Genomic DNA, 26,748 nt, shown 5'->3' with positions numbered 1-26,748 from the left:
ATGATAACCAGACTCCTGTGGAAGGCGTCGTGCCTACTGGCTGTCCTCCTCACCGCCACCTCACGGCTCTGCAGGGCGGACGGTGAGACCGGGGCCCCGGAGACAGAGAAGGGCGTGACCTTCAGCCACGTGTACAAGATCGACATGCAGCCGGGCGGCTGCGATCAGAGCCAGCCCCAGGACGCAGGTTTGTGTGGCGAAAACGACACGGAGACTTGAGACATGTGTGATTAGAGGACACAGGGATTTTTGTGGATGCCTTTGTTCAACCATGAGGGTGTTTATCCCGAGTGTGGGTGGTCTTAGTGGGAATCGAACCCCTAACTTTGACGGTGTTCATGTTTTACTGATGGAGCTACGTAGCACCATTGGGAATGCATGCAGAGGTGTGGTTAGAGATGAAACAGACAAACGGAGGTATCTTGTGGGGTATCTTGTGAAAGCTTCAGAATGGGCTGCATGTACATCAAAGGGAACGTAGGGCGTCATTATATTCTATGGTGCTCCGCTGGGGATGGTTAGAGGTAATCAAATTAGTTTGAATCAAAAACATTCTCCTCCCAACAGCTGTGGTGGTCTCCTGTTGACACATTCAAATCATTAAAAGGCACAAAGGAGTTGAACGGCCTTCTTGCATTATGTTATCATCATACATCAAGTCCCTGCGTGTGCAGAAAAATAATGACCCTGAAACTTGCATAGGCAGTTCTAATATGAATGGAAAAGAAAGAAAAAAGTGTATTCACATTTACATTTACATGTAGGACATTTAGCAGACGCTTTCATCCAAAGCGACTTACAATAAGAACATTTGTCAGAAGAAAGAGAACCAACAATATATCGCTGTCGGTAAGGATGTTCATAGAATGGTAAGGATGTTCATAGAACCAAGTACCAAGCACTTATTTCTAATTGCTAGGTTAACCCATTCCCTGTATACAACAAAGATAGCTAGGATAAGATACTAAGTACTATTTTTAAGTGCCTAGACGTACAAACATGCAATAAGTGCATAAGAAGGGTGTTTTTAGGAGAGTAAGGGAGGAGGATGGGTAAGGGGGAAAGCTATTCAATATGAAACCATCACCAACTCATTCTTACCATTATCAACATTCATATCAATATTTCCTACTGTTTCCAAAACAGCTGTGCAGACGGGTTCGGGCCCCACCGGCGCCGGCGGGACGGGGGAGAACGAGGTGGTGTTCAGACACAACATTCGTCTGCGGACGCCGGCCTGTGACTGCGGCGAGTCGGAGACCTTCAAGTCCCTGCTGTACCGCGTCAACGGGCTGGAGGAGGAGGTCAACTACCTGAAGACCCAGTGTGCCGGCGGGTGCTGCAGCGGCAAGGGTGCAGGTAACGGGTCACCGCAAAGTCACCGCTCCTTCTCTGTTTGGGCACCGCAGTGGTGGAGACGAGCTCCCTGCCGATGTCAGGACCGCAGAGTCGCTCGCCAGCTCGTCAGCTTCCGCAAAAGTCTCAAGACCCACCTCTTCAGAGATCACCTATAGCCTCCCCCCCTTACCCCCCCCCTCACACCCCTCTTACGCACTTATTGTACGTTGTGCGTCCTGGCACATAATCTACGCATGTAAACAGGAAGAGAGTAGCGCGATCGGTCTAGGGTTGAAACGAGGATCCCGTTAGTAACAAGATGCATTTTTGATCGCCTGATCCATTAAATGTTTCAGAAGGCGATCACGAGGTGCAAGAAATTGTTTCATTGTCCTTGTTAATTGTTGTTTGCATACAGTCGTGACACAGCAGACACACACACGCTTGGGTAAACACCACGAAAGCAAGAAAAAAAACATAGCACAAAATAATCCATCACTCTCATGAACCCACCGCCCTCATCTAAATTCAGTTGATGTGTTTATTCCAGCAGCGTCTCTCTCTCTCTAATGCCCAACGCCTTCATATCTGCAGTGTGCCTAGAGTTGTTCTGATACCAATACCAGTAACAGGAATTCCTCAGATACTGCTTAAAATGCAGAATCGGTGAGAACGTCACCGTAAGAGAACCCTTCAATAAGAACAAGTGCCATTAGTAGTCACAGTGCTAGATGCTGTATCGGTACATACTCTGTATCGGCCGAAGACTCAATTTCAGGAATAGCAATCGGGATCGGGAAGGAAAAAAATGGTTTTGGAACATGCGTGTCCCCAAAAAAACTCTTATTCTTATCTCTTATCGGGCCCGTCCCATCCCCAGGTGTGGACACCAGCTGCGGCGGCCACGGCACCTACCAGCCCGACGCCTGCAGCTGCGTGTGCGACCCGGGCTGGCAGGGCCCCGACTGCTCGGCCCCCGCCTGCGACCCCGACGACTGCAACGACAACGGGCGCTGCGTGGACGGCCGCTGCGTCTGCCACCGGGGCTACACGGGGCCCGGCTGCGGCCAGCTGTCCTGCCCCGACAACTGCAACGACAAGGGCCGCTGCGTGGACGGCAAGTGCGTGTGCTTCCCGCACTACGGCGGCGAGCACTGCAGCGAGCAGCGCTGCCCCAACGACTGCGTGGGGAACGGACGCTGTGAGGACGGGCGGTGCGTCTGCAGCCCGGGCTTCCATGGGGACGACTGCTCGCTGGGTGAGTGGTGATGGCGGTGAGGGCTGGGGGTTCAGGAGGTAGAGAGGGGTTGGCTGGGAACCGGAAGGTTGCTGGTTGTTTGATTCACCGGCTCCTCCGAGGTGGGGAGGTGTCGAGGTTGTCCCTGAGCGAGACGCCCCACCCCGACTGCTCCTGAGGATCTGGCGGTCGCCTCACGTGGTTTTCTCCGCCGTCGGTGTGTGTGAACGTGTGCATGAATGGGTGAATGTGAGGCAATGTTGTAAAGCGCTCTGAGTGGCCACTGGTTAGAAAAGCGCTATATAAAGGCAGTCTGTCAGTTTACCATTTACCATAATGACACAAACAATAAGTATATTCATCTATTTTGGAATAATTGTTCTATTTGTTTTATGTTTAATATATTTTTGTCAGCAAATATAATTTTATTTGACTTTTTTACTTCAGTTGATTTTTAATTATTGTTACTATTATATCCAACTAAAGTATTGTAGTAACATATGGTAACAATGTTTGCCCTATTTTTTTAAACGTCCCACGGGCGGGGAAGGGGCTCATGTCATGAGTAGGTCGTGTTTTAGGAAATTATAGTGAAAATGATGGGACACAAGTTATTATAAGCAATACAAAATGATTATCCTAATAGGATCATGGGAAACAATACAAAATTGCAGTTTTAGATATGCAGGATTATACATTTTATATTCCTAAACAAATAATGAACAGAATAACCTTTGGAGGTTATTAATTCTAATAGTTTAATATGTGAAGAAACACTCAAGACGAGTTGAAGTCGGGTGCACTGTGATCTGATTGGCCAAAGGGACTCCTGCTTTTCTGCTATTAAAAATCCCCTGAAACCCCAAACAGCTCCCAAACAGCTTTATATTACATTACATTTCACAATTTTAATCCTCAGATCATATCTGAGGAAAACAAGAGAGCCTTTATGTCCTCTGGTCCACACATGCCCTGAGCTACCTTTTCAAATTGCTTCTTTCTTGCTCACTAACCAGAACCCTTTTCTAAACTTGGCTTCTACTAGCAATGTGATGCAATAGAATAAACATAATTCACACTCCACCTTCTGAGACAAGACTCCCAGGTCTCCTTCCCCACGATGATGGATGAGCAGAAAACCGGCCTTCATTTTGTTAATGAAAAATTGCAAAGCCACAATGTTGGGGTTTGGACCCATAATCAGATGACCCACACGGCGGTTCAGTCTGCGTATTGGCAGCTCTCTGGAGGATAATCTCAGAGAAGGGCTCTCTCCCTGTCATGGGGAGCGCAGTAGCAGGGCCGTAATGACTGCGTGTGTAGGACATGTTTGATGTAGTCCAAGCCAAACAGTGGCTCTGTGTCTAAAGGAACAGGGGGGAGAGAGGGGAAAACATCAGGTTTTACTCTGTGTGTTATTTTAGACTTTGTTAATAGAGATGGTCGTACGCCACAGGAGAAGGGAATGGAAAGGAGTGCATCTGACGTGAGACCCTCTCATGGGTGTGTTTGGTCAGGGTCCAATTCCACACTTGGTAGATTGTCCAATGTCAATCCCGGCAGCAAAAAGGATTATGTTAACAAATCACTAGAAGTAGTGCTACTTAAATCCGCTTAGGTCACCATCTTCTTCCAACCACTGATTCCATATATATATTATATAGACTATATCATATTTTCATATAGGGAATACTGATGGACTGATAACTTTAAATGCAAAGGTAGCCTATGAATAGCATAGGTATTCATAATTTGAATGAATTATATGTAATATAAATACATAATATATATATATATTTTATAATATATTTAATCAAAAATCATCAAGGATGATTACACAAACAATAAGCATATTCATTTATTTTGAACTACAGAATTTGCTACTGATCAATTGACTATGGCTGAACATAGAGAATATTTATATTCATAATCCTATATATTTACTTTGAAAAAGTTTGAAAAAATCTTATTGTATCTGAGCATTAGATTTCTTCTATTTAATATTTTAATTTTCTTCTATTATATTTGTATTATATATTTCTGTCAGCAAATATCATTTTATTACTTTTTACCTCTCTTGACGTTCAAATATACATTACTACTATTCCCATAGTATAGCAGTAACACATGTTAAAAATGTTTATAAAACGTCCCACGAGATGAGACTGACGATATTCAACACAAAGTTATGAGCCTTGGAGCATCTGCTACTGGAAGGAAAGCCATCAGCTAACGTTAGCAAAACAATCTGCTTCCTGCCTCCCCACTGTCCGCTAATTGCCCAATCAGATATGAACTCCTTCTTGGTGAGACCCAACCCTCTCTGCACGCAGTTTCACGTTACACTGAGCATTCCTTGAAATAGTTCAGCTGAATCATTCCTCAGTGTAATAGCCAGGCCTTTCATTTTAAACAGCACCTGCAGAGCCGTTATCAATCTGTCTCCATATTCCGTAGCCACAGGACGTTTATTTTAATGAACACATGGGTCTAGCTCTGACTATTATGCCTGCCATAATAGTCTTCTGTCTCTCCATGATGTTATTGTTTGTCCTACCCTTGATATATGTATTGTAACCTCATTCCCCCACACACCTCTACTAGATAGAAAGATTTGGTTAAAAGAAAGGAAGGTTTTTCGTACTGCTAGTAATAATGATAATCATAACAATAATCAATACTAATACTAATGATATCAAAAGTAATCACATCAGAACATCATCAACACAGGTGTAATGTATGTATTTGTTTAATCTTCAATTTATCCAGACAGGTACATTGAGATACAAAATAGGTTTTTCAAAAACCCCCTGGCTAAGATAAGCAGCAGCATTCATTACATCAAAGTTACAAACAGACCACATAAAAACAATGAACAATACAAATACAAAAGAGAATATCATCATAAAAGCAGCACCAGAGGGAAGGCTTTAAAACAGCAATGGTTTAAATAATCAAAAGGGGATCCAAGTTGGGGCAGAGTGCATAAAATCCCTCTGTTGTTTAGGTCACTGGTATCAATTTGAAATCTAAAACAACTATGGCTCTGAACAATACAATAATAATTATTTATCTCCCTCCCTCCCTCCATCCTTCCCTCTCTCACTCATCTCTCTCTCCCTCACTCCTTCTCTCACTCGATCTCTCTCTCTCCCTCTCTCACTCCATCCCTCCCTCCCTCCCTCGCTCCCTCGCCCCTTCCTCCCTCCCTCCTACCCCACCCCCCCCCCCCCCCCTCTCTCTCTCTCTCTCTCTCTCCGTCCCCCCCAGTGACGGGTCCTAAGGGTCTGCAGCTGGTTAAGGCGACAGACGTGTCTCTGCTGGTGCAGTGGCAGCCCGTCCAGGGTGCAGAGTATTACATGCTGACCCACCACCCCAAGAACCAGGAGAAGGCCCTGCAGGAGGTGAGGTTAGGTTTCAGTAAGATAAGACCCTAGGGAGACCGTGAAGGAGCCGGTTTTATCTGATTTTCCCCGAAAAAAGAAAGCCTTGAACTGATAGTGTTGAGGAGCTGCACATTTCATACCTCAATTGTACGATTTGTATATGTTGAATTGCTTTATGTTATGTCCTTCTACAGTTGATTTTGTATCGTCTATCCTTAACTGCACCAACGTATCAGAACAATATATATGTAGAAAATAATTGAGTATGTGCAAAGTAAAACCGAGTAAAACCCCTTCTGAATCCGGACAATATTGGCTCTTTATTTGTTTAGGCCCTCAGGAAATACTTCCAACTGAATGCGTGTTTACTTCCTGCTTGTCCAACCCCAGGTGAGGGTGCCCCACACAGACAGCTCCTACCTGATCTCAGGTCTGGTTCCTGGGGTCACCTACACTGTGGAGGTGTCCGCCGCCATCAGCCGCTTCCAGAGTGAAGCGGACAGCATCGAGGCGACCACAGGTACGGAGGAGAGCAGTGTCATCCGTATGGCTGAATAATGGAACATGAAACACCCTTCCTGTTAGTGGAATAGTTCCAGTTCAGGACAGGGAGAAGGACGGACATGCTAAGTTAAAACCATTGATAAAACCATTATGCCCAGTAAACATACCACACCAATAATATATATGTGGCGTCCATGACATCAGCCATACAAATGACCGTTTGATGGTGCAGATTTGACTGTAGAGCGTTGCCATTGGTTGAGAATTTTGCAACCAACAGCAGGAGCAATCCATATTTGGTCAGGAAGACGGGACTTGAATGACCACCTCACTCCAGTCTATGGTGAAAACGTGATTATATTTAGTACTTCATTCCTTTTTAATTGAATAAAACTGTCATCAACCTTGCGAAATACACATTATGGAGATGAACGAGCCGCTGAGATCCTTACGGAAGCACAAAGAAAATGTATTGGCTTTGTATTGCAAGCACAGTTTTAACTACTTGGTTAATAAGTGATAAACTTAATGGCCCATTGTGCGGGTATAACATCAGAAGCTTTATCCAGGTACAACAGCCATTAGGAAAAGGCTTGGGGCTTCGAATGTAGCCTGAAGTACTATTGGTGGTGGATTTAATTAGTAAGATTTGAGCTCATAAGTAACTCAAAGGCAGAGCAACAGATGTAAAATGATAAGTTTGTGAGTTATTGTGAGTTAAATGATGAATTAAACAGGTAAAACAATTTAAATTAAATTATTGACCATAACCTACATTTTAATGAGAACACAAGCAGCATTTTTAAAAGAGCCAACCTGTTTTTAATCAGGAAGTTGAGGAGTTTTGATGTCAGCCAGCACATACTCAAGATGACCTACAGAAAGCATACTTTCTTTTAATATAACTGCCTGGTATGGGAACCTGAGTGTTTTAAATAAAAACAAACGCGCCAAAATAACAAAAATTGCAGGGAAGGTGATTGTCAAGTCCCAAAAACCGCTCCCAACAATATTTGATAGAGCAGTACTCAGGAAGGCTAATGCAATATAACCATAGACCCCTCACATCCACTTCACTCAGCCTTCGAGCTGCTCCTGTCTGGACGGAGATTCAGGGTCCCTAGTGCCAGCAGCAACATTTTTAAGAAATCTTTCGTTCCCTCTGCCATTCACTCATTGAACACAGTCCGATTTTACCCCTTGTTATAGCCAATCTGCATTTTACACTATTTATTTAACTAATTTGCTCATTTCAACATGTTATGTGTGTACGTGTGTTCAATGGGAAGCCGAAGACAAATTTCCACCAAAGAGGATAATAAAGTAATTCTTATTCTTAAAATATCTAGCACAATAAAGGCAGGACAAGCTGAGGCTGTGCCAGTTTGAATATTTGTCCCGAAATGTCAGCAGAATGAAAGCAGGCCAAAAGAGAGGCGCCGCAGGTGTCAAACTCAAAGGTGTAAGAAAACAAAAACAAAGAATAAACTCAAGAATAGAGTTTATCAACAGTCGTTTGTATTTTTAGGAAAAATTTGGTTCGGGGATGACAGGAGTTGACTTTATGCTAGCTTGCTGACATGGTAAAAACAGAACTGAACATTTAGGCTGGTATCTGTGAGACTGGAAGCTCATTAGGATCATGATTAGGTTTGACTTATTTCAACGGTTATCATTTAAAAAAAGAATCTAAATTTGGTTCCGACAGGAGTTGACTTTATGCTAGCTTTCTGATAGCCGTGAGACTGGCAGCTCATGACGCGTGACATTTGTTTTGACCGTACGTGGCGTTTAAACGTTCCACATCTATTCCCGCCGACAAACCATTTTCTACTTTTACGCCAATCGCACCATGTGGATTGTGGACGGAGCGATGGCGGCAGCTGTCATCGCCAAGTGTTCCAACCCGCGTTTGTTGGCGTATTACTAGAATTACTATAAAAATAATTACATCTCATGACATTTAATTAGGAGGAAATGGGAGCGGGGAGATTGCATTTATTGGCAGTTGGACTTGTTGGCAGATGTGGAGAGAGAAAGAGAGAGAGAGAGCGAAAGAGAGTGAGAGAGACATGAACAGAAAGACACCGCCACACAGAAGGAGATGATGGAGTCATAACCTAGGAGAGAGAGAGAGAGAGAATGAGAGAGAGAGAGAGAGAGAGAGAGAGAGAGAGAGAGTCATAAAGAGAAAGACACTTTACACAGGAGGAGAGAGAGTGTGTGGGAGAGAAAAATCTTGGTTAATTATATCAAACCTAAAACATTGTAAAAATGGAATGTGCGCCGTAAACCGTACATTCATCTGGCATCAAGCTTTACGAGTAGCCTACCAAGCATGACGGAACGTCTGGAGCCATCTTTTAAGCCTTTAAAACATCATGCATTTTAAAGTGCTTCAAACTGTTGCTCCCCTCAAACAGGATGAGCGATGATCGTGACTGGAATGTCCCGGAAACGATCCACCAATGCAATTAGTTTATTTTTAGGATATTTGCTTTTGTGCAAATATTCAGATGATGATTCCCTGATGATTTGGAAGTATTATAACAAACACTGTAATTGTTGTCTAATTGTTTTGGTTAATGTGAAAAAGAAGCCAAATGTGCATAAATCAGATGGTTTATATTCATGGTTATGTCTGATAAGTGATGGATATTAAGTCGTGGCTACGCTCATTAAGCACCTTAAAATGAATTATTAAACACATTTTAATAAAGCTCATTAAACACTTTAAAAGCATAACGTGTACTGTCTGCCACTAGGGGTCTCTCTTGCTTTCTTCACCACCATTGCCGGTGAAAATCCACCTGACATGAAATCATGTTCAGGGACGAGTCAATGTATTATTACCGTGAAGTTATATTTTGTCGTGTTTAATCATGTTGTGCCATTTCATTCTATTGAAATGGTGTTAAGATAAATTGCTCTTCTTCCTTCTCTATGTTGTAGTTGGACTATTTCAACACGGTTAAACCGATATGTCAGAGTGAAATAACTATACTGTAGTGCTCAACACTCACATTCTCAACACTCAATCAAAATTTAATTTCATTTAAATATTTAGTTCCATTTTAATTGAACTATTTCACATCCTTTTTTCTGTACCTCTGCAAACTGCGACAGACGTGTCTGGGATCGATGACATCCGGGTGGTCGGCCAATCAGCAGACTCCATCGTGGTGGAGTGGCAGAACCCGGCGGCGGCGGTGGTGGACCACTTCAGGCTGACCCACACCGACCCCCGCGGGCTCCAGGGCCAGCACAGCGTGCAGCAGAGTCAGGAGGCCCGCACCAAGCACACCCTCGTGGGTGGGTGGTCCCACTCAGCACACACACACCGCCCAACACACAGAGACTAGTAGCCTGGCTATTGGGTCTGGGAAGGCTGCTGTCATTTTCTTCAGCACAAGAGGCGTGATCAATGGGCCGAGTTAAACTGACTCTGTACGCAATTGGCTGCCTGCCGTCGCTTCCCTGTCGTCATTGTGTTAAACCAGCCAATAGCGCGCCAGGGGGAGAAGCAAACTTGGTGATTGGCTCCCGCAAAAAACGTACCGGAATCAGAAAGAAATGTATTGCTCTTCTCGAGACCCTGCTGCAGGGCGAATTCAAATCGCCCAAGAGTACCCAAGAGACTAGTGCACTGAACTGGGTTTTACCATCATTCAAGTCACAACATGTCATAGGATGTCATGTAATATGATGTCACATCACATGATGTCATATGAGGTCATTTCATTTCAAATGTCATGCCACATGTCGTGTCATATGGTGTCGTCTTTTTAAATGTCATGCCACATGATGTCATATGATGTCATGTTATATGCTGTCATCTCAAGGCATATGACATCATGTTACATCATGTCATACCATATTTTCATCATTTGAACAATCTATGAATTATAGAATAACATGGATATCTTATGATAATGATAAATAGAGGGAGTGCATAGCATCTTTTTTTGGGGGGGGATCCTGCAGGGATCAGCCTCTCACGCTCCCTCCTGCCTGTGTGTGTCTGCAGGTCTGCAGCCAGGGACACAGTACCGGATCTCGGTGCAGGCCATTGTGGGAGCCACGGAGGGGAAAGCCTCCTCAGCCACCGGGGTCACAGGTCAGTGGCTGGAGGGGGAGAGGGATGAGACTCTGGGGATATATCCGTCTTCAACGCTCGCTGCTCTGTTTCCTAAAGGGCTGGTGGCCAATGGTGGGAGGGTGGAGGAGTGGGGCTCTGAGTGAGCCAGTTTATGGTATTTTGTTTTGGTTGCTACTATCCAAGTTGGTTTGAACATGATTCATTGATTTCAATGTTTAAAGAAACAATGACATGGGATTTAATCATGCATGTAAAAATGACAGAAGTGTTTCATATAATAAGTAATTAAACCAGGTTTTCCATGGTTGCTTTAAACGTTGGAATATGTTGTAAATGATGGTGAACAAAGTAATCTATGCCATTTTGTCACTGTTACTAAAATAAGACCGTATTTTTTACAAAACAGGTGTCAAATCCTACGTTTATCCATTCTCTCTAAAACACTGCCGTTATCCTTGCTTGGATAGCACTCAGACATCATTGCTCTCCATGCTTAGACATCAGCCACAGTCTGTTCTACACAACAGAGAGATTCAGGGAGCTCTCCGTTTTAATTAAATATAAGTTTATATTAAGTTGATATAAAGCTTTTAAAGTGATACAAAATAAGAATACTCTTACTATACTTATTTGTCAAAACATGTTTGAAATTGACATTCATTTCATTTAATTGAATTTTGCACCACACATTAGTATTTCCCTGCGTGGGACTTTAGACAATTCCACAGCGGTCGCAACTTAATAGAGAAAACAGAGTAAGTCATACATAGTGTTGCAGTAGCCCATGATGACACTTCACAGAGGCATTGCCCTTGTTTCAAAGCCAACGATGACAGCACAGCGATGACTGAGGCCAGCAGTGAGCACATGATATGTGGTATCGTATGAGCGTTGAAGCCTTAACATCATAATGATCTGATGCAGGCTAAGTGGTACTTGTGGCGGACACGGTAAGGATCTGTGTGTGTGTGTGTGTGTGTGTGTGATGACTCAAAGATTATACTCTGTGATCACCGCACACGTGTCTTCAGCCAGTCTGTGTGATAAGTGAGTTGTCCTCTGTGTTTTCGTTTTGTCTCTTCTTCCTACGGTTGTGTTTGATTGTTTGCGAGCGCCGTGGCGAGCGGGTATTGATCGGGGAGCTTTAAACGCGACCATCTGCTCGATAGCTCCGCAACCGTCATCCGTTATTCTCCTGTTGAGAGAGCTCTCTGTCTGGTTCCTGATAGTATTTTCTTATTATCGTCCGTCTGTCGTGTCTACTACCTCTCTCTCTTCCATCTCCTTGACCATCTCTTTTCTCGATTCCATTTTCCCCTCTTGTGTTATCCATCCTGCTCTGGCCCTCAGACTGTCTGGGAGTTTTTTTTTTTTTGGGGGGGGGGGGGTATCTTTAATGTCTGTATAGGTCCTAGGGCCTATACAAGTTCAGTTAATGGTTAGGGTTTAGGAGTGTTGGTTGGCTGCTCAAGTCCGTCAAGAGTGCTGCAACAAGGATGTTTCTAAAGTCTACCTGTTCAGGTTTCATCAGTGTGTGTGTGCGTATGTGTTTGTGTGCATGCATGCGCGCGTGCGGGTCTGTGTGCACCTCAGTGTGGGTGGGTGGGTGGGTCTGTGTGCACCTCAGTGTGGGTGGGTGGGTGGGTGGGTGTGTGTGTGTGTGTGCGTGTGAGTGTGTTGTCTAAGTCCGAGCTCCTTTCCATCCTTCAGACAGTGAGCCTCCCTCCACTTCAGCGGCTTCCATCCTTGATCCAAAGTGTCGCACAGAGCAGCTTTCATGGTGATGCAGGGTGCGAGTACAGTCTGTGTTCTCTAAGTGGGCTGTGATAAAGCTGGTTACCAGTGGGAGAGAACTACTCAGTAATCCAATCAGGGATCTCCAACATCTGCTCCCCCTCTACTTCACTGCCATGGTAAGACTGAAGGGACCTGGAAACGGTGCCAGGCTAGGAAACAGTGAGACAACGCAGGATAATTTGTGGCTAAATGTTTTGTATCCCAATTGTACTTCATAAGTTTGTCACGTTAGAGCAATAGCACTTAATTACAGCTGAAGAAATACTGAAAAAAACTGACTCAGTTGGAACTGACTCAGACTGACCACTTACTTTACAGTCACGAAGCGCCTGAATATGACCTGAATTAATGGGGAATATGAAAGTCATATATACTGAAATTGTACTGCCTATAAAACAAATAGACTTATCTGCTTTTAATCATCTTCGCTGTAACTGGATGATAGCCCTTGTCTGTTGGTGTACACATAACACAGAATAATCACATGATTTTACAGGGACTCTACTGACGGTAAATGCCTATGGGCCCCTGCTCAAAGCGAATGGAAACTCTGCGCTGGCATAATGGGTGACACCATGCCAGAATATCATAAGACCCATAAAACTGTGCATATCCCTGCTACTGCTACCCCTGTTTCGGATTCAATAGAATGTACCCAGAGGTCCACATAACAAAAAGCAGATGTTCCTGGTAGAAGGGGGGGACTGTTTAGTCTTGACTTTTGTGAGGCGTGGCCAGAGAGAGCCCTGCAGTGCTGTGGCCTGACAGCTCTCACTGGGAGTGTGAAAGGCTCCTCGCTGGGCCTGTCCATCACCGCTGTCTGGGCTGATTTTGTGTAGTTTGTTTTGTGTATATAGTACAAGTACACAAGTATTGGTCATGAGTCATGACAGTATGAAAAGGCCACGTTGTCCATTATTATAATGGTTTCGTGGGCAGGGGGAGGGGGGGGGGGGGGTGCACAGTAAAAATATGCTTCAAGAAAGTGCAGAGAACGACAGGTTAGGTACCAGGTTATAAGTTACATCAATACACTGTCATATTTTGAAAGATAACACTGCATTAGCATGCTTTGGCTATTCGCTCCGGCTCTTGTGGTTATCGCGACACCGCAAGGGTGAAGAATGATGAAAAGCAGCCCTGGCGCAGAGGGGGGGCTAGGGGTCCACGCCTGGCTAGCTTACCACCCATAATGGATAAGCTGTTTTCCACATGGTTGCGGCGCAACTGATGTTCTCCAAGTCTAGCCCTAGCCACTGTTGTTGGGTCGTAACTCAATCCGTCACATACACTTCAGGACCTGGCCAGGGCACCGACGTACACGCACACACACACACGCACACACACGCACACGCACACACGCACACACACTCTTAAAGTGGCGGCGCACACCCCCACGCCAACACATTCAGGTCAATTTCTATTGAAGAGAATCACAATAAAGGATGATGAAGACGATTATGAGAATTCTGTCACATCCATTGAGATTCAAGAGCACAGATAGTTATGAAGGTACCTAGCTTTTTTCACTGTGTTCGTAGAATGACCTAGCTGTCAGCGGCCCATAGTGAGGGATTAGGTCCTACACACTTGGCTGAAGATGAGCTGTAATGATAGAGGCCGTGGTTACACTGTGACATATTGGCTACATGTCTACATCGGTTGCTAAATGTACTCGCTCCTAAGAGCCAATTTTGTGCGATCGAATGTCGGCGCACGTGTGTGTGTGTGTGTGTGTGTGTGTGTGTGTTGACCGAAAAGATGGATTTCTTTGTTGTTATTACTGCTTCACAAATAGTTGAATATAAAGAAACAGAGAAGAAAGAGGGAGATTGTTGGAGAGAGAGCGAGGACGACGCAGTGCTCCGCGTGGAGCAGAATCAATCACTGCAGATCGAGGATTGATGATCCGCTGCAGATAGAGACACTGTGAGAACAACGCTGACCTTGACGGAGCCACAGAGCAGGAACACGAACGGATTATTGCTTTACCATTTCCTCTGGATTGCTATCTGTCTGCCTCACTCCCTTTCTCATACTTTCTTCCCCTTTCTGCGACTCTTAATTTATCATCTTCATTCATCTCGCGCTCGCTGTTTTCGCAGTGGTTTTTGGTTTCAATCGTGCACACATGCTCGCACACACACACACACACACACACACGCACGCAAACACACAAAGAATAAAAATATAGACACACACACACACACACCCTGGCTTTAATGTCTGAATTGTGTGTTTGAAGAAATCCGCCAAATTATTTATGACTCCATCCCACACACGCCCACACACCCGCACAACCACACACAGACACATGAAAAATGCACTCGCATATATAATCCACGCAACCGCACAGGCCTCAATGTCTCCCTACCCCTGGACGATTAAATTCTGTGCACAAAGGAGGCCCTTGAGTTTTAACCTTGTGGCCCCGTGCAGCCTGTGCTCGGGCCCTGCAGAGCTTAATAGTCTTTGTTTTTTGTCAGGCTGGAGATGTGCGCTCAGAGTATAAGCCCTCGCTGAAGAGATCCACAGATGCCATCGTGATTAATGCCATTTGGTGGAAGACGCTTTTGACCAAAGCATCTTTCCATGCCTTTTATCCATACGTTTACACCATGGGGGGGGGGCGGGGAGGAGGGGCTGGGATTTGTGTTGTGGAGATATGGATTAAATCAAACTGTTGAGGGGAAAAAATCAATATGTTTTGGCTCCTCTAAGATTACAGGGGAGGTGCAATAATGCATATGCCGGCAGTATTTGTGTAGTGATTGGTCCATTTCAAGGGTTTTTTGTTCTTGAGGAGAAAGTCAATGGTGCTTGACTAGACAAGCATTCCGATATATCGGCTGCTTGGTTAACCACTGCGCCCGTGTTCAATACAAGGGCGGCTGGAGCCACCACCATATAAAACTGTTACATTTAATTATCTTCCCCTCTGGTGCCATCGTAACTATTTATTCCTAGACGCTGTCATTCCACTTTTTCCCATTTTCCTAAAGCTACCAATCATATTTCACCCAGACCTCGACGCTCCCGCCAACCTCGTCACCACGGAGGTGACGGAGGACACCGCGCTGGTGACCTGGGACCGCGTCCAATCAGAGATCAGCGGCTACGTGCTGACGCACACCTCGTCCGAGGGCCCCGGCCGGGAGGTCCCCCTGGGGCCCGAGAGCGACACCCACAGGCTGAAGGGGCTGCGGCCGGGGGTCCGCTACACGGTCTACGTCTGGGCGGTGAACGGGGACCGGGTCAGCGCGCGGAGCTCCACCGACGCTCAGACGGGTGAGGTGTTGAAGGGCGTTCAGGGCGTTTAGCAGACGCTGTTATCCAAAGCGACTTACAATGAGAAACAACGATATGTCGCTGTCGGTACAGTAAGATGTCCATAGAAGCAAGTGCCGAGCACTAGCAATTGTTAGGTTAACCCATTCCCCGTATACAACAAAGATAGCTAGGATAAGGTGCTACACGATGCTGTAAAGTACTATTTTAAAGTGCAAGGACGTACAACCTACAATAAGTGCGTACATTAAGTAACGGATCAAGGGGGACATTTGATTCAGCCCAGGGGTCTGCGACGGTGTCAGCCAAACAAGGAACGATGACTATAGATTGATAACGTTTGAGACCAGGATTGGAGGTGGATCTTGACCAGGATCTGGACATGATCTTGACTTTTCTGACCGTCAATAATGAGTTTCCCAGAGTGGTAAAATGGATTGCCTCCCGAAATTATAATCGTCTAGATTACAAAGTGGCCATGGGGTTGAAGAAGATCATTTAAAATCTTGATCTGATCTCATGATGAAGGGATAGTCCAACCTTTGGGGAAATACGGTTACTTTCCACTTAGTCAAACCAGAAGCACTGGGCCATTCTTTTCTCAATCAGCCCAGTTCTCGGTTCGACCGCATTCGTATTTGACCTTATTAGCCAAAATCTGTTGAAAAATATATTTGAGCATATATTTATACTCATATATTTTAGCAATTTCACTCTACTCTTTGTGAACAATGAATCTAAACACAAAAACAGTATCTTCATTGTCTCAGTTGTATTTTCCTTTAACAATAAGTCATCATAAACCCAGAAAAATAGACTTCTTTGTACAAGAATCTCATCTTGTATCTCAAATCTTCAGTAAAACAGAAAAAAATGGCAGTAGTTCAAAAACATTAGACTGACTTCTCTTCTGAGGAAACTTTCCTCTTATTATCATGGTCTGTTCAGGCATCAGGACCGTGTCTCTTAGCTAAACACCCAAGTCAGCTAAGTGAGTGAACATTTCACATCTTCATTTTCATCACCTTCACGGATACCATTCTCCTTCAGACACACTGAGGGAAGAAAATGACAGCTAATGAAGGAGAATGAGACCGCATCTGGCTGAAACCCACTCCACCACATTTTCCCTGAACTGCTTCTTTAGTTGTATATTATTATCATATCTTCAGTGCCTCTCAGGTCCGCTCTGACACCGTGTCGGAGCTCTTAAGCACAAAATCAATTTAACTCATTCAACTACTTGCAATCATGAAAGCTCTCCAAGTATTCCCCAGAGCGTCTTTAACAACCATATAATCTATTTTCAATGTTATCACTACGTATTGTTATGTCACTAACCCATTGAGTATTTGATTGCATTTGCATTTCAATGGGTTTAGAGTTTAGACTTAAATTATAAGCGAATAACACAAGATGGCTGTGCTTGGGACGACCACACTCCTCAGGGAGGACCTCTCTGGATTAGGCCCTGTTTGACTATGATAAAAACTTGATTTTGTGATGGGTTTTGATTAGCATAGTTTTTGATAGGCTTGCGTCACTGCTGTGATGAATGATGATTCAATTCAATGATTCAAACATGGGTCTAGGAAGGAGGCAACGTAGCACGTTTTAATTTGTGATCGTAACAACATAAGGGAGAATGAACGCATAACCTGGTCAAATATATCCCCAGAGCGGTCTATATCTGAATACAGGCACAGTCAACCAGAGCAGATATTCTCACAGCGCATTTCACTCACTAATAGCTGATAGATGGCTAGGCTCTTTCTCTTTCACTGAACGGGTGCAGCAAGCCCTGGTCTGCTCTCACTAACTCCCGCCACCGTCCTCCTGCAGAGCTGGATGCTCCCACTAACCTCTTGGCCCGAGACGAATCAGAGTCCGCCTTCAGCGTGGTCTGGGACCGTGCCCAGGCCCCGGTCGACGGCTACGTGTTGACCTACACCTCCTCCTCCTCCTCTGAGGCCCCTGGAGGAGAGATTCCCGTGGGGCCCGACACCACCACCTACAGGCTGACGGGACTGAAGCCAGGGGCCGGCTTCACTGTCTCTGTCTGGGCCGTCAAGGGGGACAAAGTCAGCAGGAAGATCTCAACACAAGCTGAAACAGGTTTCTTCCCTTGATTTTGTGGGAAGAAGTGTGCGATGCCAAAAGGGCGAATGCTTGATTCTAAGGTTGTCACGGATCTGTGTCATCGGTGTAAGGGTGAAGCACGTGTGTTTATGCGGTGTGTTTTTATTCTCTATATTTAAAACATTTATTTATTTATTTATTGGAAATATTGTTCTTCTCCGTTGACTAAATGCACTCATGTTCTCTAATGCTTGAATGCATTAAGGTATTTCCATGCGCTCTATGGAATGGTTAATGGGTTCTCTGAATGAAAAGCCTAACTGTCATTGCAAACATTTTATTTGAGGTATGCAATAATTCATAATGTAACAGCTGAGTCAGTGACATCCACTTGAATAGTTAAAGGCAAACACGAGAGGGTTGAGCATAAATGTGAGATGTTTGGAAAATGAGCTATGAACAGCTATGTGTCAAACTAATTAAATTCAAGGCATAATACTTTTCGGAAAAATTGCATTCAGAAACATTGTGTTTGGCAAAACTTCCATCAAACCAAAGTCTTTCACAGTTTCCTGTTAAGAACAAAATCAACATATTTTGATAATTGAATGATCAAAATAGAGCACCAAAAAACTAATCATCCCTTCGAACAAATGCGATTCTTTCACCAAGCAGAAAACCATGAATACTCGAAACGTGCGAACGGTTTTACGACACGGAGCTCCTGGCCTGAACAGGGCTGCTGTTTTTGGCATGTGGGGCTGATTCCACTGGGACTTGAGTTCCACTGGGTAAAACGGCATGCAACCATCACATGCTGGGTTGGCAGAGGCCTTAAGAAGTGGCACAGCAACCCTCAAGATAAACCGAATCAAAGCGTCCTTGCACGTCGAGATAAGTAGCACTTGCTCTAGAATCTGTACTGCAATTGACTTCCTTTCACAAGAGAGGGAGGGCTTGACATCGTTTAAAGGGGCACCGAGACCGCTAACAAGGTCAAGCTAAGGGGGGTTTGGGGGTCTTTGCAGCAGCAGGTAGTGACATGTGGTTAATGGGGTTCAGACTGGGAGATCTGTTTAGGTTCGGATTGATCCGGAATATAATCAGGGTTTTGAAGGAAATGCTGCAGTGGATTGGGTCAGCAATGGCCATCAACCGTTTTTTTTAATTCTAACAAGCTTAGTAAACTGTACATGTAATTACATCTGAATATATTAAGTCAATTGAATTATTCTGCGCTAATACGGCAACATTCTGCACTCCATTTTATATTTTGCCTTAATGTGGAGAATGTCCTTCCTATTTTCTTTCCGGCGGGTGTGTGTGTGTGGGGGGGGGGGTCTGAGATTACTTCCACAAGCAGCCAGAGCTTGAGCGCCGGCAGGCAGGAGGAAATGCTTCCCCACAGGCCAGTGCAGGCCGCTGGCCATGTCCTTTAACTCAGCATGATGTAAAAACAGCAACAGCAGCCGCAGCATATGGTGGAGAGTTTAAATAGCAGCATTGGTGCACAATCAACTGGAAACTCATTAGTGAACATCATCTTTTCTTCACTTTGAGCCCACACCTTTTTCAACGAGGGGCAGAGGCTCATAATATACAGCATCCTCTTCTCATCATTCACGTGGAGGTTGTCACGGTAACAAGCTGATAATGGCGCTAGATTCAGACGGCAACATGCCGCTGTGTAAGGTAAAATCATTTGGGATGCCTTGAAATCTGTTGTTAGTTGTGATTTATGGAAGCTGGAGCCATTTATGTGTCTGTTGGAACTTCCTCAGCAAATATGGTGATTTTAATGTTTTCTCCATTCGGTCCATGTGTTACTTAGGTGACATTTATGGTATTGCTATTATCTATTTCAATTTGCAGGGAATATAAAATAGTTGACAGGGGGAGATTGATTGAGGAAGACCAGGATATTATTGATTTGGATGTAATTGAAACATCCTTCATGATGTAAGTGAGATGTATGCATTCTGCGACTTTGCGAAATATCATTTAGGCTTTTACTGGTATACTACTCCTTAGAGCGAAAGCTGAGCACAGCTTTATGTCTTTTTAGAGAGGAAAGCTGAACACAGCCTTTGGTGGTCTCTGTATTTTTCAGTTGAACGTGAAGAAAATGCGAGGAAATAAAGCGGACAAAAGTAGATAAAGTATAAAACGGTCTAAAGTCATTAACAACGCTTCCTCTACTCCTGACAGGCATCGATGCCCCGAACGAGCTGAAGGCTGCAGATGTTGCCATGGACACCGCCGGGTTGACATGGATACCCCCGCTCGCTGTCATCGAGGGATACATCCTGACCTACCGAGCGGTGGACGGCACCACGGAGGTAATGAGTTCAAAAGCACTGGGTTCAATCCCCCATGCTTGGCTGTAGGCTGCCTTGTTAGCCAGATGCCAAACCACTACCCATCCCATAATAACCAGTGTCTGAATTCAGTGCCCTTTGGATAAAAAGTGTCTGCTAAATAACTGCATAGTAAATAGTGACGGGTTTGGAATAATAAAAAAATAGTTCTGCATAAAACAGGTTTTTTCAGTTAAAGGTGAAACTTCGGGATCCGGCTAAACTTTAACTATTCCTGGCGGGGTTGTGTATGCGGTAGCTTGTGGGGTTCATGAGATTTCCTCCTCATTTGATTACCTCATCCACCCACGTGAAACCAAAAAGCTTTTGTTGTCACATCTTTGCTTTGTGAATCGAATTTGACTTCCTAAAGCCGGACTAAATATCAACCACCTTTTAACTCAGTCCAGGTCTACTAAGATTGGAAAAAAAAAAAGCCTGAGCTTGCTCCACGGCAAGCTAAGGCTTATGTCCATGACGAGCGACGACAGCGCGATGACAATGAAAATACCATCTTGTATAAATCTTATGCATTTTCTTCCGGAGGTGCAGGAGTGAACTGCGTCAGTAGAAATACATCTGGGCTTATCCAGCCTTCACCATGAAGCCCCATACATTATGGATTGCAGATTTACAAAACCCATATTCAGCTCGGAGGCTGGACTGACCCTCGGTCTGTCTATTCAAGCTGTGTATAACACTGGCCTCTGGTGGCAAATCCCAACAAATTATGCCGCAATTTATTTGTCACACGCTTTCATCCAAAGGGACTTACATTAAATGTGAATGCATGTCATTAAGGAGCAGGCGAGGAGGGGGTCACGCTCCATGCAGCTGTCGCCATCGGGAATGGAACAAGTAGCTTTTAGCTGGGACTCAAGCCCCTTAGTCACCACTACACTACACTCTACCCCCCCCCCACCCCGAATTATAAACTAGTGATGCATGTCAGACATTTCTGAACTCAGAGGAAGGCATTTTACATATACATTTTACATTCAGGTCATTTAGCACATTTAGTACATTTGTCAGAAGAAAGAGAAACAATATATCAATATATTGCTGTCGGTAAGGATGTTCATATAAACAAGTCCCAAGCACTAACAACTGTTAGGTTAACCCCTTACCCACTATACAACAAAGCTACCTGGGATGCTACACAATGAAGGCCTATTTCATCATGTGTTTCATCATGAATCGTTGTGATCACAGAGTCCTAAAACTATGTCACTCTCCCCCCTACGAGCAGACTATTAAGAAGAGGCTGGGCGCAGGCGACAGAGCAAGCTTCTCCCTGGCCGGTCTGGTGAGCGGGAAGAGATATGTCGTCACTCTTATCGCCTACCACGGGGCCAAGAGGAGCAAGGTGGTGGAGACCAGCTTCAAAACAGGTCAGTGCCACAGCCACACAAGCCCACACAATGCCAGCCGTGCACGTGACCCGGTTACAGGACTGGAACAGTTCTTCTCCAAATTGGTTCCACTCCACATGGTCGTGATTGGTTCTCCTGACCCGCTGTCCTGCTTGTGCTCTCACCGATGGCTCCAGTGGGCCACCTCTACGCCCTCCCCCTGGACTGTGTTCAGGTCATGAGGAACGGCAACAGCCAGAGCGGTGTCTACACCATCTACCTGCACGCCAACCGCTCCCGGGCCACCGAGGTCTTCTGCGACATGGACACCGACGGGGGAGGCTGGCTCGTAGGTTTCCCCCCCCCCACTCACATGTTCCTCCGTTGTAGATCAAAGAAGTCCAGCGCGTTGCATCACAGGCCAGACTTCATAGCCAGGAATAAAATGACATTAGCAGCAACGATTGCTAAGCTATTAAAAGCGATCTCCTATATCTATCAACGCTGATTTGAAGGCCGTTGGAAGGGTTTGTCGTTGATGTGACAACCAGGCGGGCGTCCTTGAGTGTGTGCCTCAGATTAATCACGACTTTCTCCCTCTCTGCTCCAGATGCTCCAGAGACGCACCGTCGGCAAACTCGACTTCATGAAGCGGTGGAGACAGTACGTCGCCGGCTTTGGCAACCTGACAGACGAGTTCTGGCTCGGTACGCAAAACTTAAAATGTACTTTAGCGCAATGTGAAAGAACCGTGAGAAGAATGCGTTGGTAAAGTGTCACCCCGTCACCGATGTTGAAATGTTTTGCCTGTGTCTATGTACAGTATGTGTGGATGTCAATTTTGGGCACCCGTTGCAATCAACCCTGGAGGGAGGGATCCCACTCTGTGTTCCTTCTTTAGATTTCTTCCTTGCTATTTCTTCCTTGATAACTCCCTAATTAAGGGAGTTTTATCTTGCCCTCTGGGGGGCTAGGGTCAGGGGGGATGTCATGTAAATACATGGTCCGTTAAGCACGGAGACTGTACCTGCGATTAAGTGCTCTACAAATAACACTGAATTTAATTGAACTGAACCATTCCTCGTGGCGAGAGATCACGCTTGCGAGGGGCAAAGTTCCCCCGGGTCCCTTTTAAGGGTAGGTCTTTAACGTGTTCTCACTCTCACTCGCCGTTTGGCCGCCGCCAGGTATGGACAGCATCTACGAGCTCACCAACGGCCCCACCCAGTACGAGGTGCGCTTCGACCTGGGCTTCGGCGCGGAGAGGGCGTACGCCGTGTACGACAGCTTCAAGATCGCCCCGGCCAAGCAGAAGTTCAAGCTCTCCATCGGCACATACAGTGGAACAGCTGGTGGGCACCATTTGTTTTTGTTTTTTTTCTCTGTTTGGAAATGATCATCCAAAAAACAAAGAGAAAGGGAAACACAGGGAGAGCAGCAGACCTGTGGAATCACTTGTCAGAAGGCAGCTCTTTTGTTTTTCTAAGGCAGACAGATATAGCAGCAGCAACACACACACACAGCTGGCGGTGGAACAATGTGTTTTTCTGCCTCCACACTGAGAACGCTGGGGGGACACGGAGACAGGTATAACTAGGCAAGCCAGCGGAGCGGCGGACGGTGCGCAGTAGAAGAAGGATTCGGGTCTTTTTTTTTAAAGCCGTTCAGCCGAACTCCCGCTGTCCTGTGCTTATGGCGTTATCCCTCACAGAAGAACTAGCCTGGCTCGCTGCTCTGTGGAACGGTAATGATAACCAAGGGCATTTATTTAAAGAAGAATATCTTATTTGGTCAGGGTAACGACAAAAGTGTTGATATGTAAACATGTTTCTGGGTCCAAACCCCCAATTCCCACAGTCAATTGAGATTGCTCACCCTCACTCATTCAATAATGAATCCTTCTCTCACAATAACAACAACAAAAACTAGAAAGACAAAGTAGGTGACTTTCAGTTTAAGTGTGCCAAATGGTCCGCGGTGACGAAACGGTTTTATTTTTAATATTGTTACTCTGGTGGTTTTTAACCTTCGCCGAACCTTCCCTGTGTGTCCCTGGCCCAGGCGACGCCATGACCTACCACCAGGGACGTCCTTGGTCCACGGTGGACTCTGACAACGACATCGCTCTGGGGAACTGCGCCCTCAGCCACCGCGGGGCCTGGTGGTACAAGAACTGTCACCTGGCCAACCTCAACGGGAGATGGGCCGACAACCGACACAGCATGGTGAGGGGGGCGTCTGCTCGCAAGGGGCGGGTCGGCGTTGACTCTCTGTCCGGTCGTCCGTGAAATAGTTCACTTGTGAATGTTATTTTATGGGCTAGACTGAAACAGCCTGACACGCAAGACAGCATGCAAACGCGTATTAGTCGGGGGTCTTCGGTTCATTTTTCCGATATCCGAGGGCCGTTGTCGACCGAAAATGCCCCTGGGCACCACCGGACCGAGCTGCAATCAATCAGCAAAACGTGTGACACGTCAGCGGCGGCCGTCTTGGTTGTTTGTCATGATGCCTCTACATCGCTCCCATAGGGCGCTCCGTTCATCGGATCAAACCCGCCCCCTGTTCGATAAACGGTTGTGATTGGCCCAACCCTCGCCAGGTCTGCTAGAAGTCTGTCAGAACGGGACAGGTTGTCTGGTTTCCAGGCTAAGACTTGTCACAATGTGTAAGAATCTGAAATTCCTCTCATCACCCGACCTCTTGGCCGGTGAGTGAACTGCCTCTCAGAGAGCGCGTGCCCCGTAGGTTAAGACATCAACAATCATAAATGTAGGTTAATTATGATCCGAAATAAACGTACAAATTATAAAGTTATGAAATAACAGACATTTTTGCGAACATCCACACTAGGGCGTAATTTCCTGCCTGTTTCCCGGCGAAACCGGCCCGGTTCAAATATAATAGAATCCAGCCCAAAGGCCACGATACGGAGAGAGTCGTGTAGGGTCTCATTTCTTAAACTAATTTGCCACCATGCCCGCCCGTAGCCCGCTATGGGGTCACCGAGGTCCGGACCTCAGTCATTTTTTTGGAGAAAATTAAATTTGGAAACTAAAGGTCTACAACTGTATCCCAAATCAGCGTTTGACATCTTCTCAGAGAGTGCATGCTTAATCCAGGTTTGACAGGTTTGTGTCCGCTGTATGTGACATCTGGTGGTGCATAGGGGAGACGAGCAGAATATACCCCCCCCCCCCCATCAAACACAACCCTCGCAACTGAAGTCCCATCCCCGCCCCCCAAACCAGGACCTTACTATTTATCAAACCCTGGCTATGACCCTGATTGCAACCTGTTCATATATTGGCAATTTAAAGTGATGTGTCCATGTACAAATCCTACCTGTTGTTCCTTCAATTATGAATATGTTTAGATTTGCTTGAACCAGTTTATTTAAAGTGAAAATGAAAATGCACACACACACACACACACACACACACACACACACACACACACACACACACACACACACACACACACACACACACACACACACACACACACACATTTTGGAGTTCATTGCCCCAGGGCTGCCGCAGTGTGTAAACTCACCACTAGGTGGCACTAGCAACGTTGTGTGAGAAGGGGCTACGCAAGCCCAGTCTACAGTCAAGTTTCACCATTTTGGAGGAAAGGGAGCACTGCACTGAATCCATCATCTTCTATTATGGAACAAATTTATCAAGCCATATATAGAACCCCCGCTACTGATTTTCACTCCTTCTTTTTATGAGCTAACATAAGGCGCTATTGTCCAAGGAAGATGGATGCTAAAGATGGATGCTGAGACATGGCCGTGGATCATCCTCTGTGCATCATAACGCTAGAGTACAATAACTTAGCTGTAGCTCAGCGTTTATGGGACATTAATGTTCCATCTTTATTCATAAAGATTAGTGTAGTAGACTAAATATTTAATACAAGGTGCCGTGTGTGTGTGATATATTCGATATTTGTTCAGCAGCGATTTAGTCAAATGAGAGAAAAAGAGCGTTTGACGACTAATTTAACGGGACGCTTCATTCTAATTCAGGGTTCTAATAATTACGATGATGTATGACTTAACGCGGAAGAACAATCCCTGATAGCGATCAATGATGGCAACAGATAAAGTAGTGATCGCAGTCACAGAAAAATGAATCATAGCGACAAAAACTAAAACAACAGCAGAAACTATACGTCATCACTGTCCAGCACAAAAACAAACAGCTTGTTTGGCACAAGCAGATGCTGCCGTTCCCTGGTCAGCAATCAGAGATAACTCCACCCTGAGGCTTTTCACTTCAGCTTGTTTTGTTTTAAATCGCTGGGATGAATCAGGAAGGCCCAAAATCCATCAGCCTTGATAACAGAGCACATTTCTCAAGGCCACGAGGCTGGTGCTTTGCCAGGCTGGTGCGACAACAATAGCCATTATGTCTAAGAGGGAGAGAGGTAGAGGGAGAGAGGGGAGAGGGGGGGAGAGAGGGAGGGAGAGAGATGGAGAGAGAGAGAGTGAGAGTGAGTGCAATAGAGATGGAGATGGGGAGGAGGGAGAGAGATGGAGAGAGTGCAATGGACGAATGGAGATCGGGAAAGGACAGTGAGAGAGAATGAATTAGGGGTGAGAGATAGGGAAAGATGCTGGAGGAAATTTACCAGAATTGCCTCAGCCTTCATCAAAATCTGCTTTATAGTTCTGTCACACACACACACACACACACACACACACACACACACACACACACGCGCACAGCTCGTTGTGATGTCTCTTAATGACATTCACAAACTTTTTTTCCTTCACTTTGTGGAGCCATGAAAACATGTTCGTGTCCCGATGATACACGGCCCCCATCAGCCAACACCACCCCTCCCCACTATCTTATTTCATTTTCCCGCTTCCTCCTCCATTATCCGTCTCCTCCTCTTCCACTCCCGCTGCCGTCTCTACCTCTCTTCCAAATGTACTCTGCCTCTTCCACCCCGCTTTGATTTTGACTTTTCTTTTTCCTTTTCTCTCCCCCCCCCCCCCCCCCCCCTCCCCCCCGCCAGGGAGTGAACTGGGAGCCGTGGAAGGGCCACCTCATGTCCCTCGACTTCACAGAGATGAAGATTAGGCCCCTGGGGGCCTTGTCGGGCAGGGAGAGGCGGTCGTTGGCGGCCACCGAGACGAAGCGCAGACTCCACCACCAGCTCATCTGAGAACCACAGACACACACACACACACACACACACACACACACACACACATACACACATACACAGACGCACACACACACACGCACCTGCAACCGACTGCAATCCTACAGCCTACTTCACATCCCGAGTG

General features: G+C 45.6%; 1 protein-coding gene across 2 annotated transcripts; it reads left to right on the top strand.

Annotated features, from left to right (window-relative positions):
• Window positions 1-26,748, top strand: tnn (tenascin N; the record flags this gene model as incomplete). Of its 2 annotated transcripts, none has more annotated exons than XM_084480951.1 (16): window positions 1-187; window positions 1,147-1,359; window positions 2,219-2,596; window positions 5,846-5,979; window positions 6,352-6,481; window positions 9,592-9,777; window positions 10,493-10,582; window positions 15,386-15,649; window positions 17,492-17,764; window positions 19,937-20,067; window positions 21,335-21,476; window positions 21,635-21,786; window positions 22,048-22,144; window positions 22,625-22,789; window positions 23,499-23,662; window positions 26,472-26,748. In XM_084480951.1, 16 exons carry the CDS (start codon window positions 1-3, stop codon window positions 26,619-26,621), a joined length of 2,856 nt encoding a protein of 951 aa, XP_084337077.1. In that variant the 3' UTR covers window positions 26,622-26,748. The 2 variants fall into 2 exon arrangements, with proteins under 2 accessions (XP_084337077.1, XP_084337078.1); XM_084480952.1 differs by having other exon boundaries at window positions 89-187; window positions 5,846-5,984; window positions 6,357-6,481.

This window comes from Micromesistius poutassou, assembly GCF_964030765.1.
Source record: "Micromesistius poutassou genome assembly, chromosome: 16".
In the NCBI taxonomy this organism is placed as follows: Eukaryota; Metazoa; Chordata; class Actinopteri; order Gadiformes; family Gadidae; genus Micromesistius; species Micromesistius poutassou.
The sequence above is the reverse complement of the archived record's forward strand: the minus strand, read 5'-3'. Positions and strand labels throughout refer to the sequence as shown.